Source organism: Alligator mississippiensis, chromosome 11 (assembly GCF_030867095.1).
Source record: "Alligator mississippiensis isolate rAllMis1 chromosome 11, rAllMis1, whole genome shotgun sequence".
In the NCBI taxonomy this organism is placed as follows: domain Eukaryota; kingdom Metazoa; phylum Chordata; order Crocodylia; family Alligatoridae; genus Alligator; species Alligator mississippiensis.
The window spans coordinates 31,264,764-31,282,900 of NC_081834.1; the positions used below are offsets into that span (position 1 = coordinate 31,264,764).

At 43.7% G+C, this 18,137-nt stretch overlaps 1 protein-coding gene across 1 annotated transcript; it reads right to left on the reverse strand.

Moving 5' to 3' along the window:
- Nucleotides 1-777: 777 nt before the first annotated feature.
- On the reverse strand, nt 778-16,352 carry SH2D7 (SH2 domain containing 7). The gene is made up of 6 exons (XM_019477460.2): nt 16,162-16,352; nt 15,453-15,542; nt 7,709-7,874; nt 5,502-5,762; nt 2,850-3,821; nt 778-2,165 (listed from the first exon to the last, which is right to left on the reverse strand). The coding sequence occupies exons 1-6, from the start codon at nt 16,335-16,337 to the stop codon at nt 2,115-2,117; spliced, it is 1,716 nt and encodes a 571-aa protein (XP_019333005.1). The 5' UTR covers nt 16,338-16,352; the 3' UTR covers nt 778-2,114.
- Nucleotides 16,353-18,137: the final 1,785 nt, after the last annotated feature.

Here is an 18,137-nt window from a genome sequence, read left to right on the forward strand (position 1 = left end):
CTGTGTGGGGAGGGGAAAGGACCGTGGCCCCATTCACCCCAGCCCCGGCTGCAGTGGCTCTGGGAGCAGCCGACACCGGCCACCTGCACCAGGGCACAGCGCAGCCCAGGAGCAGAGGTGAGTGGGTACAGGTAGAGCACGGTGCAGCCCAGTGGCTGCAGGCTGCTGGCATTGTCCGTTCCTGGGGCCACTGCAGCTGGGGCTGGGATGAGTGCCACTCTGTTTCCTCTGCTTTGCTGCCTTGTGCAGCCCCGAGAGCAGCACCCCTCCCCCTGCCCCTTCCCTAGTCCGCCATTGGAATCTATCCCTATTTGTTACATTGTAAAGTGGTTTCGCTTTATGCAAATTCGATTTATGTGCTGTTCTCTGGGAACACATGTACAGCATAAATCGAGGGAAACCTGTATTGCAGTACTACAGCTAAAGGAAACAGGAAGATGCATATGTAAACCCTGCAACTGGTTCCCTGAAAGTGAACACAGAGAAGACATGAAGCCAATTCATTAAAAAGCCCTAGTGAAAAGTCATAGAATATTTTTTTCAGGAGTTGCCCAGCTCTAAAATCCTTGGACATCTTGAGTAAAATGAGGACAGAAGGCAGCAGTACTGCAACATTCTTTAGAACCCAAAAGCCCCTTGGATTTATGTTGAGAGCTACTTTGTTAATTATACCAATTCCCCCAGTTTCCAATAGTTAAATGAACAACAAAACTGTTTAAATCATGGTAAGTTGCATTTATGTAAAATAAAAGATAAAAAGCAGAAAGAATACGCATTGCAATATAAGCTATAAATAGGTGCATACATTTATTTTCAATTTTAAAAGAGAGATTTAGATTTAGGCTCGGAGTAAAAAATATGATAGTTTATCTCTGTCTCCAGCATTCTGGATGAAGATTTGCAAATAAAGAATCTCGTATATGTAGATTCATGGGGTTTATTTCTGTTTCACTCCCACTAAGGTAAATTGGGAGTAACTTGAGTCGCTACATTTTAAACAGCATAAAATGGATGTGAAGTTTGAATCAGGCCATGGATTTTTTGGAAGAGAAAAAGGAAGTATTGAAAATGTAACGGAATTAGTCAGATGCCAGTATTACGAGAGTTGCATATTACAGCATCAGTATGTGCATGTGACTATACAGTAATTATCTGTATTGCTGTAGGCCCTGTCAGGGATTGGCACCCTATTGTACTGTATGCTGCACAAAGACCATAAAATCAGTCACATCTTCAGAAAACTCACAATCTAAGAATCAGGCAAAACATAAGTGCAGGCAAATAGACAGAGAAGCATGAACTCATAGTCTAGTAGCTGGAGCTAATTATTTGACTAGGGTCAAATTTGTTTTTTATTTAGTTAGGCTAGGCTAGGTCATAAACTCATAGGCTCTAAAAAGCTGTGAGGAGTCTGAATCTTCAGTCCCAGACCCATCTATCCCTCCATTTTGGTGAGATGGAAAGCTGAGGGATAGAGGAAACTGGGCCGAAGAGCCCAGACCTAGCAGTGACCTGGGCCCTTGTGTGCAGATCAGCAGGAGAAGGAATCCAGTGGCTGCACAGTCTAGCAGGCTGTTACTCAGCATGAAGACTGCTCACCTTGTTCTCCTTTCCTCCCCTTTGTGTGTGGGGAGGTGAGGGGGATAGTTCACTATGGGATTCTGGAGGATCCCCTGTCCCTATACACAAGAAACAGAAACTGAAATGCTCCAAAACAGCACCTTATATCAAGAGATACTGTTTCAAAACACTTCAGCTCTTTTTGGAACATTTTAAAGGGCCTACATTTTGTCCAGAAACATTTCAAAAGCATTTCAATTAACTTCTGTCAATAACCTATATGTTCCATGGCACTGGACTTGGAATTCCAATTGAGTGCTTGACTTTGGTCCCAAATTCACATAGATGTGAAGGAAATTGAGATTGTCTCAGATTTCTGTGAATTAGAGCAATGGTTAGCTGCCAGCTACGTGTTATTGCTTTTATAAATAATATGGATTAATGCATCTCTAGCTAACCACACTGCAATTAGTGAAATTACAGAAGGAATACTTCTGTAGTCACATGTCACTTTGTGATCGTTACCTTAGATTAAGTTAAAGAGATTTAAAGCTTCATGATTTATTCTTCTTGTCTGGAAAAAAAAATCTTCTTCGCTTATCCATCTGCCAATAGAAAAGGGAAAGAGATCTTAGATGAAAAGAAGTAGTTCCCAAGCTACTGACAGCACAAGCTTATATATCTTAATATCACTAATACTTGAAAACTAACAAGTCGGTGATTTCATCAAATCCCCTCCAGGTGTTGAATCTTTCAGTAGATTTTACTGTATTTAACCACCAAAACCACAGTTAGGAATGACAATAAACTAAACCCCATTTGGTCCCCTCAATCCTGCACATTATTGCAATGCGCATATATTACAACGCAATATTGCAATGCACATATATTACAGTTACTAGTACACTCCCCTGAGAAGTTTTACATGTTCCCACCAAAGTTTACCACCACTCTTGGAAGAACATTCCAGAAACTACTGTATCTGCCTGCCAAAAAGTTCTGTTGTCATGCCATGTGGTGATTACTCTTTTTTTTTTTTTTTTTTATCTTGCATGTAACAGAGAGCACTTATAGCAGTGGGATAAATTTGCAAAAAAGTATTTTGGTTATCAAGACCCCCTGCCTTTTTCTTTTGGCATCAAAGACATTTGTTTTTTTGTGTGCTCACATTGTACCTTCTTAGAGCACTAAGACTTTAATAGGAATTTGCCAAAAAACCTTAGGATCTGACCCTTTTGAATATTGATGAGTGGTAGATAAGAAATGTTAAAAGTAAAATCAAACTGTACCTTCAGGTTTGATTTTGCTTCTGCTCCCTTTACTTGGTCCATGGAAATTAGCTCATATGTGTGATTAGTACCAGGAACTTGCTTTGCAGATGAACCTTTGAGACAATGCTCAGGGGTCTCTTCACATGAATTATCAGTATGGTTCTCTGTTCTGAAGGATCTTATGTTCAAAGTAGACACCTGATCATAAATAACATCAGCTTTTACTAAAGGAGACTTGAAAATTTTCTCTGAAGGTAGGTCATCGCTGGATGACCTTGACCAGCCAATAGGAATCTGTTCATAAGTATTGCTTAGATTACCAAAGCCAGAAGCAAAAGCAGTAGAGGATTTCACCTTCTCAGTCTGTCCATATGTGATGTGTGTCAGTGAATTAGTGATCTTCTCTTGTGATTGGCCTTTGAAGTGTAGGGAGGTTGCATATAGTTGTTCTGAACCTTGGGACTCCATGGAGGTTCTAGCTTTATTGGGTAACTTAGACAACTTAGAGAGCATTGAAGCAGGAGCACTTAATGTCAACTTTGTTTCTGAAGGAGTTGATAGAGGAAAAGGTAGGGAAAAGATACCTTGACCTTGTGTAAGTGAAGAATGGCATTTGTCTTGTTTTAGGTTAACCTCAGAATACACAATGTCTTGGGGGGATGGCTTTGTCGGGTCAGGTTTTTTACTGTAAAAATGTTCAGTTTGTTTAGTAAGAGCATACACGGTGCTTATTTTTTTGCCACGAGTGTAGCTTGCTTGGTCTAGTTCTCCTGGTTTGTGCTGGGGTTCCCCTTGTGCTGAACAGCCTGGATTCTCACTGAGGACTTTATCAGTGGCAGAGTGTGTCTCCAAACCATGGTCCCTGTCACTTAGGTGGTATTTGTTCAGCATTGCATATACCGTAGTTCCTTGATCATCTAAGTCGTGTTTGAGTATCTCAGGCATAAGCAAGCTGCTCCTGTCCGGCAGTGGTGGGGCCATGTCTAAATCCTGACATGAAGGAAAGGAAGGAGAGCAATGGGATTGTTATCTATCAATGGCATATGTAAAATACAATGCATTCACAAAGCTGTGTGATAAACTGTGGCTTTGGCAGGCAATGGAATCAGAGTATCTCAGGCATTTTACAAATCTTGTTGCTCTAATTAATATCAAATTCTTGTGAAGGTAGTGCGGAATTTGGCTTGATTAACAATAAAGCAGCAGTGGAGACTGTCAGGGCAATGGAGGGGCATTAATTTTAAAGGAATATGTTTTGCTAAATCTTCTTCTGTAACATTGTGAAAACCTCCATCAAAAAGCCTTGGGTCACCCTTGGAAATTCAACAAGAACTCTTTAGAAGTTTTCAACAATATTTTATGGAAAAGAAGTTTGTTTGGCCTTTGATATAGGTAATAGAATAATGCACTGTGAAAATCTACAGAACACAATGCTCTGTACACATACATTACAAACTAATCTATAAGTTTTTCATGATTGTTGCTAGGTCCGTCAGGGTTATTAGTTTCCTATAACCGTTCTTAAAAGACTAGGAGATATTTTCTAATAGAATGAAATTCAAATTCTTCTTTTACACAAAGTCAGTACAGGTGGAACTCTTCAATTCCACTTACTGTCTACCCATGCCATAGCACTTCACAGTTGTTAGTTAGCTACAACACTATCAGGTAGACAGCTGTAAGTGTTGTTATTCCCACTTTGCATGTGAGGAGGCTAAGGGAGGAGGAAGGAAGTGGTTTGCTCAAGTCAACACAGCAAATTCATGCCAGACCCGGGTACTTAAGTATTGTTTTGAGTGCAACGTCCCATTTATCTGAATCTCTAAATTTCACCCTTTGCTTGGTGGCAAGATGTGACTGTCTTCTTTGTTGTATCTGGTAAAGTCATGTTTAGCAGAAAATAATTCCAAAGATGAAATGTTAAAGCCGGTAAAAGGGGTGTATTTGGTAGCTGTGTTGGTCTGAGACAAAAGAAATGCAAAACTCTAGAACTCTTGGTTCAGAGATGATACCTTTTATTAGACCAACTAAGAAATCACAAAAAAATTATCTTTTTCTGCAAGCTTTCAGACACATATGCCCTTTCTCAGGCTCAGGGAAAAGTAAAGGTAGTAAAAAGTCTTTTTACATAGTATTTTTACCACCTTTCATTTTTCTTGAGCCTGAGGAAGGGCATGTATGGCTGAAAGCTTGCAGAAAAAAGATATATATATATTTTTTTGTCTTAGTTCAGGGGTGTCCAACCTTTTTGAATGTGGGGCTGGATCATGAACTTTTTATCACCCAGTGGGCCAGTGAGCCATATTCAAAGACCTCACAGGAAGCGGTAACACATACCACCCCCCTCCCCCCCCCCCCCGAAACAAAAATACAGTGTTTACTTTTGTTTCCCGTCGCAGCACCTTGGGCCTCAGAAAATGGCCTGGAGGGCCGCATGGCAGCCCGCGGGCCGTATGTTGGACAAGCCTGTCTTAGTTGGTCTAATAAAAGAGCCAGTAAAACAAATTCAGCAACACTGTAATGTCCCCAGCTTGGTACAGTACTTCCTGGAGTAGGACTGCACCAGATCAGTGGGGTCCTAGTAGCACAAATCAGGTGCTGCCTGCTGCAGACAAATCCCAGCAAGTGCCCAGCACTGGGCCATTCCATTTACATTTTGCAAAAACCTACCTCATGACTGAAGTGTTTTTTCTCTCCTGACAAGTTTCTCTGCTGCTCCTGAAGTGTTTTCTTTGATCTTAGAGGTAAGCTTGGGTGTTTTTCATCCTGAGCAGGACTGCTGGGGGTATCCTTCTTTGGTACAGTGGTTGGTAAACTACCAGACACTTGCTTTATCAGCAGTGGGTTCACTGTTCCACTGCTTGATTTACTTTGCTTTGAAGAAGTTTGCTGGTCCCAAGAGATTTCATCATATACACTTTTCTCTAGTCTCTGTGGAAAGAATAAACTTTCTTACTAAAACACCTTTCTTGACTACTATGATCACAGTCATGTTCACTTCTTTTCTTTATCAAATACCATGGCCACTTCATGATTTACTAATGAGGTAAATTAATTCTGTTAGAAAGATTTAGTTTAATTCATTCTGCAAAAGTACCTTTTGTTATATAGCTCTCCCTCTGGAGTGGTAGGGTAACAGTAAATGGGGAGTGACATCCACTGGCAAAATGAGAGGGTAAAAAGAAATGCAGGTGTCTGTGCTTCTTTTTCATATTTTTCTAATTGCCCATATGTTGCCTGATAGGCTGCTAATAACTTAGATATTGCATCAGAGCAAGAGAGCTTGTATACACCAATTGCATTCTTTTACTGAACTATTACAGACCTCTAACACAATCCCATATGTTTACATAATAACAGTTGCTCAATGAATCCTTCCCTTTATAACAGCATCTAAATGTAAATATGTTAGCTGTACATCAAATAATTCCTCAAAAGTCTTCAGTGAGTCCTTGTCCTTTCACAGTCATCTAGGAAAGCCTTAAAATACCAGTATTTACTGTAAACTAATGTCTGTTGTCAGCTCTTACTGCTTAGAAGTCTCAAATCTAGCAATAATAGCTCCAGACTTCAAGATCTCTTGCTTTGATAAAGCTGTCCTCCTTACATAAAGCATGTGTAACCCACCAAATTGGGTGTATTAAGTCTTCCACTGTGCCCAATCCACAGAGGATGTGCATCTCCTACAGCAGTGGTTTTCAACCATTTTTTCATTTGCAGACCCCTAAGAAATGTTGAATGGAGGTGTGGACCCCTATGAATTGTATGCATGAGTATTCGCATACTTTTGATCAAACATAGTTATCTTTCACAGACCCATTAGACATAGTCAGTGGAATCCCAGGGGTCAGTGGGCCAGAGGCTAAAAACCAACATCTTACAGCTTCCACATACCCAAACTGGCTCTTAGAGAAAGGTGCATAGGCTTATGCTTGTAACTCGAGTTCTGTAGCATTGGCCACTGTGAAAATCCTCATCCCCACTTCTGCAAGTTCACTTTTTCTGCTGATTGGCAGATCTCTGTAACTTCTTTTAAAGTTAGCTTACAGTATCTGATCAAATACTCTTGTGCCTTCTCATTGTTATGATCCATCACCTGTCTTCTAATCAAAATCTTTTGGATATCAATATTGTAGGCTTTGCTGATGAGATTCAAGCCTCTAGCATCTTTGTCTTACATAAGGAACAGGAATTATTCATAGGTTTAATATTTGTATGTATACATAAGCTTGAGATTTGTGCTGTTAGTAATATCCGTGGGGTATAATTGGAATCTGTTAGTGTTTTTCATTTCAAATGCGTTACAGTCGTACATAACAAGAACCTCTGTCTGGACAGCTTCTATGTTTCCACCCCACATATTTCTCCCAGACCTAGAGTCTAGTGGTGGTTTTAGGCCATCTGTTCTTAGTGGCTCTGTATGTGTAGTTCTGACTTCTAGAACTACTGTAAAAATTCTTCGTGGTGCCTTTTCAAATCTGTCCATGGCCAGCATTACCTGCTGTTCTTTACATTAAAGCTACAATCTTTTATTTTAACCAAGTAAATTATTCTATTACTATTTAATGTAATTCTGAAACAATAGCAACCAAAGCCTGGTGTTGGCTGAAAGCTGCAGCTCTCTGAACTGTCTTCCATAGTTTAAGTTTCCACCTTTCAGTCTGGAAGGTGATCCCTTTAACTTCTACATCACACTTCCATCCTTATACACCAGCAGCTGCTCCTGACATTGGGAACCTATCTTTTGCTTCCTTGGGTAGAAACAGATGTAGAAACTAGTACTTTCATTCTGTTGCCTTGAGCTGAGGATAAATGTCAGTAAATTTAATCCCATTATTCTATCAAGAACTGATTGAGTTCTGAAGAGCTTAACGTACCTGAGTGCAAGCTGTCGTGAGATTCTCTCCAAAAGGCTCGATTTCTGAAGTCTGATAATATTCAATCAGGTCTGCAAGACTTTCATGGGTGCAAGTATCTCCAGACACTACATAATGTCCATTCCGTAAATAATTAATTACAAAATGCCGGCATCGATCTTTACCTCTGTAATTGAAAGTGAAGGTTTAGACCTCTCAGTTGGAAACACAACAAATGGGTTGAGAAGACTGTTTGGTTTTTGCATTCATTGTTCACATTTCCAGATTTTAGTCCTTATTACATTTTATCTAAAATACAGTAAAAGTTCTGTTATCCAGCATCTTACAAGCCAGCATGCTCCACTAACCGGCATGCCAGCTTATAAGATGAAGAGAAACCGGAAGTGCCCACTGTGGCACTTCTGGTTTCTCCAAGCCCCCATGGCCCGGGGCAAAGCAGCCTGCGCTGCTGAGCCCCCACAGCCTGGGGGCATAACAGACTGTGTAGGGCCATGCAGGACCTGCCTCCCTGTCCTGTGTGGCCTGCAGGGCCTGCAGGACAGGCGGAAATGCCATGGGAGGGGCGGAGGGATGCCCGACATGGCGGGAGAAGCGGCGGCCAGGGCCACTCAATTAACTGGCATATTTTGTTATTTGGCATCCCCCGTTCCTGGGGTATACTGGATAACAGAGCTTTTACTGTAATGAAGTGGAAGAGATTATAAATAAAAGGGGCTGATTTGGCCCATCTTTATGGAGACAGCTTCAATCCTGGGATTCCAAATCTTGAGTATTATTTTTGAAGCTTTGATGTTCTTTTCTGTAACACACATTTTTAATGCAACCTCCTAGTTTTGAAAATCAAATTTTAAAAAAAGAAATATCATCTATCGGATGAAATCACACAGACCTGTAGTTTAGGCCACCAGCGGGATTGGAACCTTAATACAGGAAAAGCTGTGTTAACGGGCACTTTCTTAGCTGGAAAACTCTATTAACCGGCATCCGAGTGACGTTTTGCAGCCGCGAGCTGAGTTTTTCTTTGCCATTTTTTCAGCCCAGGGCAAAGCAGCCTGTGTGAGGAAAAAAGCAGCCTGTGCGGGACCCCCCTCCCTGTCCCCCGGCACACTGACACCAGGGAGTGCACCAGATGGTGCACATTTGATTAACTGGCATCCCCCATTCCCAGGGGATGCCGGATAACAGAGCTTTTACTGTACCTACATTCATATTGATCTTTACCATTCAATTTATGCTGTATCAGGTGGCAGTAGTAAGCAGTTATCCTTTACGTGGACCGGCCACTAGGGAAGTGATAGACTTTGCCAGTGAGTCTCACTGATATTTGATGTTAGCAGAAAAATGTAAAAGCTCTGAAATAGATTCCAATTCCAGGGTCTGGAGGGGAGGGTAAACTAATGGTTACAGGTCTTTCCGTGCCTGTTCCCTTCAGTTTCTAACCACTGCATCCCAAATGCTGTCCCTGATCCATTTTTCTTCTATGTAACTCATCCTGGCTCCTAACCCTCTCCTCCTACATAGTCCTCCAACTCTGTAGAATTGGATCTTATAATAGGAAGTGTGTGGTAACCTATGACACTCCCAGCTCCAACTAAAATAATTTAATGTTCTTTAAAACTTTAAACTATCCCTTGTAGCCCTTTCCTAGAAGTCTTTATCTAACACTCACCATCCACCAGTTTTTATACTACCTATCTCATGTAAAGAGGGGGCAAATCCAGGACTCCTTACCAGGGAAAACTCCCATTCACTTTAACAAGGTTTTGCAAACAAGCACTAGAGTCCATATAGGCCCACTCAGTCAACACCTATAAAAAAGAGAAGGCTGAGAGGGGACTTGATAGCAGCTTACTGCTACATCAGGGGAATACATCAAGGGCTCGGTGAACAACTGTTCACCAGGGTACCCTTGAGGAAAACCAGGAGTAATTGCCACAAAGACCCCAGTTGTCTTTCCTGCCTGGTGCAGGGGGCTGGACCCGATGATCTTCTGAGGTCCCTTCCAGCCTTACAATCAATCTATGAATCACAAGCCACTTTTATATCTGCTGATTCTGCCTTCTCTAACTTTCCAATATAGGCCACTGGCCACTCCTATCCAATTCTACACTCTGTGAACCAGCATCCTTCAAAGATAATGGATATCCACCCTGTCATCTGTACAATATTATCCATAAAATAAAAATCTGGCCTCTGTGTTCTGACCAAAACTGTGACTCCTCCCCAACTTACATTCCCAATACTGTTACTGATACTAATACTGTCCTCCCCCCTGATACTCCGCTGGGAAGGAGGTTCTTCTCAGCCACCCTGGCTGACCTGCTCAACCGGGCTTTAAACTGAGCCCGCTGGGGGTTGGCAGGATTACCACTACTGCTGGCCTGCTGGGTAACCCGTGTAAATCCAGCAGGCCAAAGTACTTAAGGGAACCCACCCCTACCCTAGCCCCGGAATGATCAGTGGGGAAGGCAAGGGCCCCCAGTGGGACACTTGCCTGCCTGTACACAAATGCCAGGAGGTTGGGGAATAAACAAGAGGAACTGGTCCTCCTGCTAAACAAGAATAACTATGACCTCATAGGGATAACAGAGACCTGGTGGGACTCCACCTATGACTGGGCCACAGGTATAGATGGCTATACCCTCTACAAGCATGATCGTGCAGATAAAAGGGGTGGGGGTGTAGCCCTCTATGTCAAGGACAGCTACACGTCCCTCCAAATTGACACTGGCACCCAGGAAGGATGACTGGAGTCTCTCTGGGTCAAAATACATGGGAAACATGGCTCAGGGGACATCATGGTAGGAGTCTACTACAGACCTCCTAACCAGAAACAAGAGCTGGACCAGGAATTTGCCAGGGAACTGGCTGAGGCTGCACGCTCTCGGTGCATGGTTCTTATGGGAGACTTCAACTACCCGGACATCTCATGGGAAGAGCATTCAGCCAAATCCTATGGGTCGTAAAGCTTCCTCGCATGCGTGGATGAGCTGTACCTGACTCAAGAAGTCTATGGACTGATGAGAGGCAAAGCGTTGTTGGACCTGGTACTGGCTGAAGGGGATGACATAGTCAGTGACCTAAGAATCAATGGAAAGCTGGGTGATAGTGACCATGAGCTGATCACCATTACTATCCATTGCAAAGCTGGCAAGTCAGTCAGCAAAGCAGAAGTCCCTGACTTCAGGAAAGCTGATTTTGACAAGCTCAGGAGGCTCATTGTCCAGGACCTAAGGAACCACGACTCGACAGACAGAGGAGTCCAAGAGGAGTGGTTGCTCCTCAGGGGAGCAATCCTGACAGCACAAGGGATGGCCTTCCCATCTCGGAGGAAGGGTAGCAAAAGGGCACAGCAACCCCCTTGGGTCAGCAGGGAACTCAAGGACCTCCTATGCCTCGAAAGAGAGACTTATAAAGGATGGAAGGTTGGAATTGCCTCCAAGGAGGATTACTCAGCACTGGTCTGTACCTGCAGGGAGCGGATCAGGAAAGCCAAGGCTGCAACCGAACTCCATCTGGCTTCACATATCAAGGATAACAAAGTCATTTTTAAGATATGTAGGGATTCGGAAAAGAAGCCAGGGTAACATTGGAACCCTGCTGAACCAAACGGGACAGTTGAAAACTGACACCCAGGAAAAGGCCAACCTGCTTAATGGGTACTTTGTGTCGGTCTTTCATCAATCCAATGGGACCGCCCTGCCTAGCAAGATATGGGACAGCCAGGGTGAGGGTGTATTTATACCCAGCATTGGTGTTGATCTAGTAAAGGATCACCTTGAGAGGCTGGACACCTTCAAGTCAGCTGGTCCTGACAGACTACACCCGAGGGTACTCAAGGAGCTGGCAGGTGTCATAGCTCAACCATTGGCAAAAAATATTTGAAAATTCATGGCGCTCAGGTGAAGTACCTGAAGACTGGAAGAAGGCCAATGTGGTACCCATCTTCAAGAAAGGGCAGAAAGTAGATCCTGGGAATTGCAGGCCAATCAGCTTGACCTCAATCCCTGGTAAGATTCTCGAGAAAATTTATCAAGGAGACCCTTCTAGACAAGCTAGCTGAGGGCAACATGCTTAGGGATAGCCAGCACAGGTTTGTCACAGGTAAGTCTTGCTTGACCAATCTCATCTCCTTCTATGACCAGGTGACATATCACCTGGACAAGGGAGAAGAGATTGATGGACTTTAAAAAAGCCTTTGATCTGGTGTCCCATGACCTCCTCATGGAAAAATTGGCCAAATGTGGCCTTGGCTACACCACAGTCCGATGGCTGGAAAATTGGCTCTGAGGTCGGACCCAGAGAATAGTGGTTGATGGCAGCAAGTCATTATTGCACTCGTAACCAGTGGCATTCCCCAAGGCTCTGTCCTTGGACTGGTTCTCTTTAACATCTTTATCAATGATATGGATGTTGGTGTCAAGTGCACTGGCTAAGTTTGCCGATGACTCTAAACTTTGGGGCATAACGTCCACACCTGAGGACAGGCTAGTGATCCAGGCTGACTTGGATAAGCTTAGTAAGTGGGCAGACACAAACCTAATGATGTTCAATACTGATAAATGCAAGGTACTCCACCTTGGAAAAAAAAACCCCGTGGCATACTTATAGGCTCGGCAGTGCTACGCTTGCTAGCACCACTGCTGAAAGAGACTTGGGGGTCATGATTGACCACTAAATGAACATGAGCCACCAATGTGATGTCACAGCTGGTAAAGCAAACAAAACCCTGGCTTGCATCAATAGATGCTTCTCAAGTAAATCTCAGGATGTCATCCTTCTGCTGTACTAGGCCTTGGTGAGGCCACAGCTGGAGTACTGCATCCAGTTCTGGGCTCCTCAATTCAAGAAGGATGTTGAGAAGCTCAAGAGAGTCCAGAGGAGAGCCACATGCATGATCAGAGGGCAAGAGAATAGGCCCTATGAAGAGAGGCTGAGAGACTCTTCAGTCTGGAAAAGCGCAGGCTCAGCGGGGACCTGGTGGCAACCTATAAGTACACAAGGGGTGTGCATCAGGATCTGGGAGCACATCTGTTCACCAGAGCACCTCAAGGAAAAACAAGGACCAATGGTCATAAACTCCTACAAGACCATTTTAGGCTGGACATAAGAAAAAATGTCTTTACTGTCTGAGCCCCCAAGACCTGGAACAGACTCCCTTCAGGGGTGATGCAGGCACCTACTCTGGACTTATTCAAGAAACACTTGGACACTTGCTGGGATCCTTTGACCCTAGCTAACTTCCTGCCCCTGGGGCGGGGGGCTGGACTTGATGATCTTTGAGATCCCTTCCAGCCCTAACGTCTATGAATCTATGAATCTTGTTCTCTTCCTGCAGCCCAAAAATGCATCTTCCCAATCTGCCCCGCCTACCTTGCCTATACGTGCTGGAAACACTGCTGTACTTATTAAATCTTCTGATAAGATTCACACATGCTGCTCTCATTCTACAGACCTGGAATGAATTTGTTCCACAACCTCTATGGCCATTAGCTATGGCCCCAAGAAAACTTCCTTGACAAACCGTATAAGGACATTCTCCCACAGGAGAAATGAGAAATTCCAGTTCTTTTTCTAAATTTTCTCATTCTCACACATTTGCTTCTAGGATAATTATTGCTTTCTAATAATCTTGTAAAGAAGCATGCATTACTTTATACTTCTAACTCTAGCCAAAGAAAGTTTTTGGTTTTGGTATGGTCCCACAAGTGAAATATAAAGGCCCAATTCAGACTTAAAGTTGTAAGCTACATTAAATTTTTCTGGCCCATCAGCCTGAATGCCCAATCAAGCACCATTACCTTTCTACTATGTAACCCATTGCCTCTAAATTAGAACTAAATTAAAGTTCAAAAAACCATCACCCAATTGCCAGCTATTGAGTAAACTACTGAAACTTTCTGGTAAGCAGCAGTATGAGGTTTAACACCAGCCTTTTAGATGAGAAACAGTGTTAATTCATAGTGAGTCTAACAAAGAAGAGGTGTGCTGCTGGAGTGTGAGAAAAGGTGATGAAAATTCCCCTTAACGTGCTAGTAGAAACATAAAACAGTTTTGCATTTGACCATAGAAAGTCATGATGACTCTGCTCTACATACTATAGCTCAGAGCTTTTAAAGGTCAGCAGACTTATTTTGCATGTTCCTCTCACCTCTTGCTAGACTTATCAGATCAGCAGCCCCTGCTTGATAATCAGGTTTTCTGATATGTTTTATCTTTTTAAATAGAATGATCAGTTTTAAATAAGCCTTGGTAGTTTTGCTCCTTATGTCCATACATATAGTGTAAGTGTTCTCAATTGAGTCCTTAGTGAATATAACATTACAAAAGATAAGAATCATTACTGTAGACATAGGCAGATGGCCAAAAACTATTTGGGAGTGCTGAGTGCATGCATGCACACATGCCTGCCTGCCCCAGCAGGTAAGTTTGTGGGGGAAGGGGCAGGGGCAGAGTGGGACTGGGGCTTGGGGCTGGGGCAGGGGCAAGCTCTGCACAGCCAGGGCGGGTGTGGGGTGGAGCTACAAATGGTTTGTCCAGGAGGCACCTGGTGCGGGGAGGGGTGGCGGCTCCCACTGCTGCACCCACTGCTGGAGGGCACTGGGGGTGCGTGCCCCTGAATCTGTGCAAGGCAGGGTGGGCTGTGGCCATGGCTAGGGCTGGGGTTGTGCTGGACTGTTCCCAGTGGTGGTGGTGGGAAGGGTCAGGCCATGCTGTGCTCCAGGTGGGTGGCAGCAGCACTGGGAGGGAGGTTTGGGGGGGATATGGCAAATTTTGTGTTGGCTACAGGGCCTCCCCACCCCCAAAGCCCTGCTCCCAGCACCGCTGCCACCCACCCCGAGTGCAGCCCCCACCGGGAAGAGCCTGGCACAGCCCCAGTCTGCAGCCGTAGCCCACCCCACATAGATCTGGTGTCACCCCCCACCCTGGGTGCCTTCCGGGGTGCATATAGCAGCAGGAGCCGCATCTCCTGGACAAGCCACTTGCGGCTCCCTCCCACACTCTGCCAACTGTGCAATGCCTGCCCCTACTCCAGTCCCACTCCCTCCCTCACCCCTGCTGCAGCTGCCAGAAGCCCATGGCCAGGCTGCCTTGTAGCCCTACAACTGCCACATGTTTGGGGGGGGCTAAGCCCCATTAGCCCCCCCTCTTCTGCCGCCTATGACTATAGACTTCCCCAGTAGATGCAGATGTGACATTTCTTACCATTGTATACATTGCTGACATGTTTTTAAACATCTTTATTCTTTTTTGGACTATTTACACTAGCTAGAGCAGAGGTGGTCAACCTGCAGCACAAGTTTCAGCCTGTATGTTTAGCACCTGATAAATCAAGGCGGGGACAGACAATACAGAGGCAGAAAGGGCAGGGAACAGAAAGCAGAACAGCAAATCAGGTAGGGAGCAGAAAGCAGAGTAGTGGATTGGTCAGGGAGCACAGGGCAAGGACCAGAAAGTATAACAAGATATCAAATAGAGGAAGGGGATTGGAATAGCACTTCAGGACGGTATGGGGCTAACTTGTGGCATGCTTGCCAAAAAGCTTTGCCCCCACTGAGCTAGAGGATAATATTAGTAAGAGCTGTTCTCATGTTTTAAGGCAAAATTGATGCCAACATGGGTAAGGAAATAAACATAGAGGTAGAAAGGGCATGTTAATCATGATATGTGAAAACAGGAGCAAAATACCAATTTCCCAATCAGCAAGCAGCACCTTTTTATCTTCTGTGAAGTTCAGTCTTACCTATAGGACAGAATATACCCAATTGCTTTGTCACTTAATCTGATAAGAAAACAGCCAAGGTCCTTGTCTGTAAGCCGGTCTTCAGTCTGCCTGTAGGAATAGAGCAATTTACAGTGAATTTTTAAGTTGGTATCCAGTTCTACCAGTACAGTAATATTCCTAATAATTGCTCAGGACATAAAATGCACTGGCTCACTGCACTGAAAACACTTGAACAAGTCAATAGCCATTATAATCATTTCTAGCATAAAAAATACCTTTCCTGTATTTCTTCTGCCATCACAAAACAAAAACTTTAATTTTTTTCTAGTTTTTTGCCAGAAAATTATTTGAGTTCCCCCAGGTTGTTATAATTCATTTCCAAAATTGACACTGGGCATCCAGAGAATGTAAAATACAAGAAAAGCTGCTGAAAAAATAATTACATATTCAGGGGCTCCTGCTTCTTTGGAGTACATATAAAAGATATCAAATTCACCGAAGGAACCTTGTCTGCCATATTAATCTTTAACACTTAGGTGACAAAACAGTTACCTCATTGAATACCTGCTTTGTCCACACATAAAAGTCACTGGCAAGCTACTTTTTTTTGCAAAGTAAGCTTAAATCTAATCATGAACCCTCTCATATTTCAGAAAACAGAAGCATTTAACTGAAATATTTATTTAATCTATTTTATGCTATGCTACATGACTATAGGTTGTCTTACTTTCTTGTAATGAATCCGTGGAACCATTCAGGTAAAGTACCATTCTGTAATAGTAGAGGAGCCTGTGTGTCCATAAACCACTTCGATGCTAGGTCTTTTAGCAGCTCAGAGGACTGGTTTTCAATTTCTGTGTTTGCTTCCCTTGTTAAAAGTAATTGCTGATGTTTGTTCTCCATCCTATCGTGAAGAATGAACCTGAAGCATTTGAAGGGAGAAAAAGAGCAATTCAGCTGTGTAAACTTCTACTGTCATCTGTCTTATGGGCAACGTGAGATCTCATTTGCTTATTTTATGCCCTGCAATATGGCTCACCAGTCAGATAAAAACAAATGCTCAATGCAGTCATTGTTTCAAATATATATATTCTGTCATTTCCCTTTACAAAGACATTACGGAAAAATCTTCTCTAATAAATATGATAGAACTTTCTTATATTATGGAACAAAGTTAATGCGAGTACACATTGTTGGCATGTCTACATGTCACTCTGTCACCGTACTGATGTGCTATGTAATCTTAGCTATCATGTAAGTCTGCAAGTGACCAGTGGCTACTTCACCATAGCAGCATGCTCCCCCATTTTAGCGCACTGCTATGGAGAAGTAGTGGCTAAAACTAACCATGCACCCCACGCCTAGCCCAGTATGGGTGGTTACTGCACCATGCTTTGTTACTGTGCCATGCTTTAGTATTTCCACCTTTGGAAGTACTAATGGGCAATGTGTAGATGGGTGATGTGTAGATGCACCCTGTGTGTATTTAGTAGAAAGCAGAATATGATGATTTGTACGACAGTAGCACCTTTGAGATTTATCATGTAGATCTAGGAAGAGGATTTTTCTCTTAGATTTTTCTACAGCTGCCATTGGTCCCTTGAGTGAACTAAATAAATTGTCTTAACTAATGGACTTTCTAAACATGGTAATTGAGGTGTAACTTGCTTTGCCTGTCCTGAGCTCCCTGCTTAAGCTTTTCTAGCCACCCAGAGCCAACCACAGTCCTGCAGCCTGACAGTTTGACTCTTGGCACCAGTTACCCGGACCACCAGTGCTTCTCGCCTGCCACGTCTTTGATCAAATTTTACTCTTGGGGACTGCTGTTAATACCAGCCCAGTGGTGTGTTGCTAGGGCCACTTGTTAGCATGAGGACACTGGGGCTCCACCTTCCCTACACCCCACCTAGCGCCAACCCATTGTTACTCTGATGTTGCACAGATGCAGTTTTGTTACCAGTCATCACTCTCATCTTGTCCTGTAAGTCTATCGCTGTCTCTTCTCCACTCTTCTTGGCCAGACTTCCACATCTCTTTTCCAGGTAAGTGGACTGACTCCTCTGAGTCAATGCATGGGGCAGCACCTCGCTCAGAGGCTGCCACCAACCGTCTCTCCCGGGATCTCCGCCTTGGCCGCAGCCTTCCTTTGGCTGCCAGGGACTTCATTCTGGTCCCCCTGTCAGACCAAAGCATGGGGCTTTTATCTCTGCCTCACTGCCCCTGCTGGCAAATTGGTGCTAGCATGTGCTTACAAAGTGCATCCACGCTGGCACCAGCTTTTTTTTTTTTTTTCTTCAAGTTTCCTGGCCCTTGTTGGCTGTGGCTTGGGATGCCACAACACTGCTGATGAGTCCTGCAATGTGGTGAACCCACCGCCATGGCCAAGCTCTTGTGGCTCTTGTGGCTCAGTGCACCACAGCACCGCCAGCGATATCTGTGGCGTGGGGCTCCCACCGTTGCCACCAGGTCCCCGTGGCTCAGCATCTCCCTTGCCCCTGCCACATGAGGGAACCTACTTTATTACTTATAATTTTGGCCCCCTGTAAAGAGACATAAAAATCTAAACAACTCCAAACATTTTAATCGTCTTCGTAACTTGTTCAGTGAACAAGATTTAGTGCAAGGCAGAATACAGATTAAAATAGGTATTACATCTTCTAGATGAAAACCTTTATAGTTACATATTGGTCATGCTGATGGTCT

What these genes read in the sequence shown, in the direction of transcription:
- SH2D7 (XM_019477460.2), bottom strand. Translation starts at nt 16,337, where the DNA reads ATGGAGAACAAACATCAGCAATTACTTTTAACAAGGGAAGCAAACACA. An exon ending in CACGGATTCATTACAAGAAA is followed by an intron (nt 15,543 to 16,161) that starts GTAAGACAACCT and finishes CTATTCCTACAG; the next exon opens with GCAGACTGAAGACCGGCTTA. An exon ending in AAGCAAAATCAAACCTGAAG is followed by an intron (nt 2,166 to 2,849) that starts GTACAGTTTGAT and finishes TTCTATTGGCAG; the next exon opens with ATGGATAAGCGAAGAAGATT.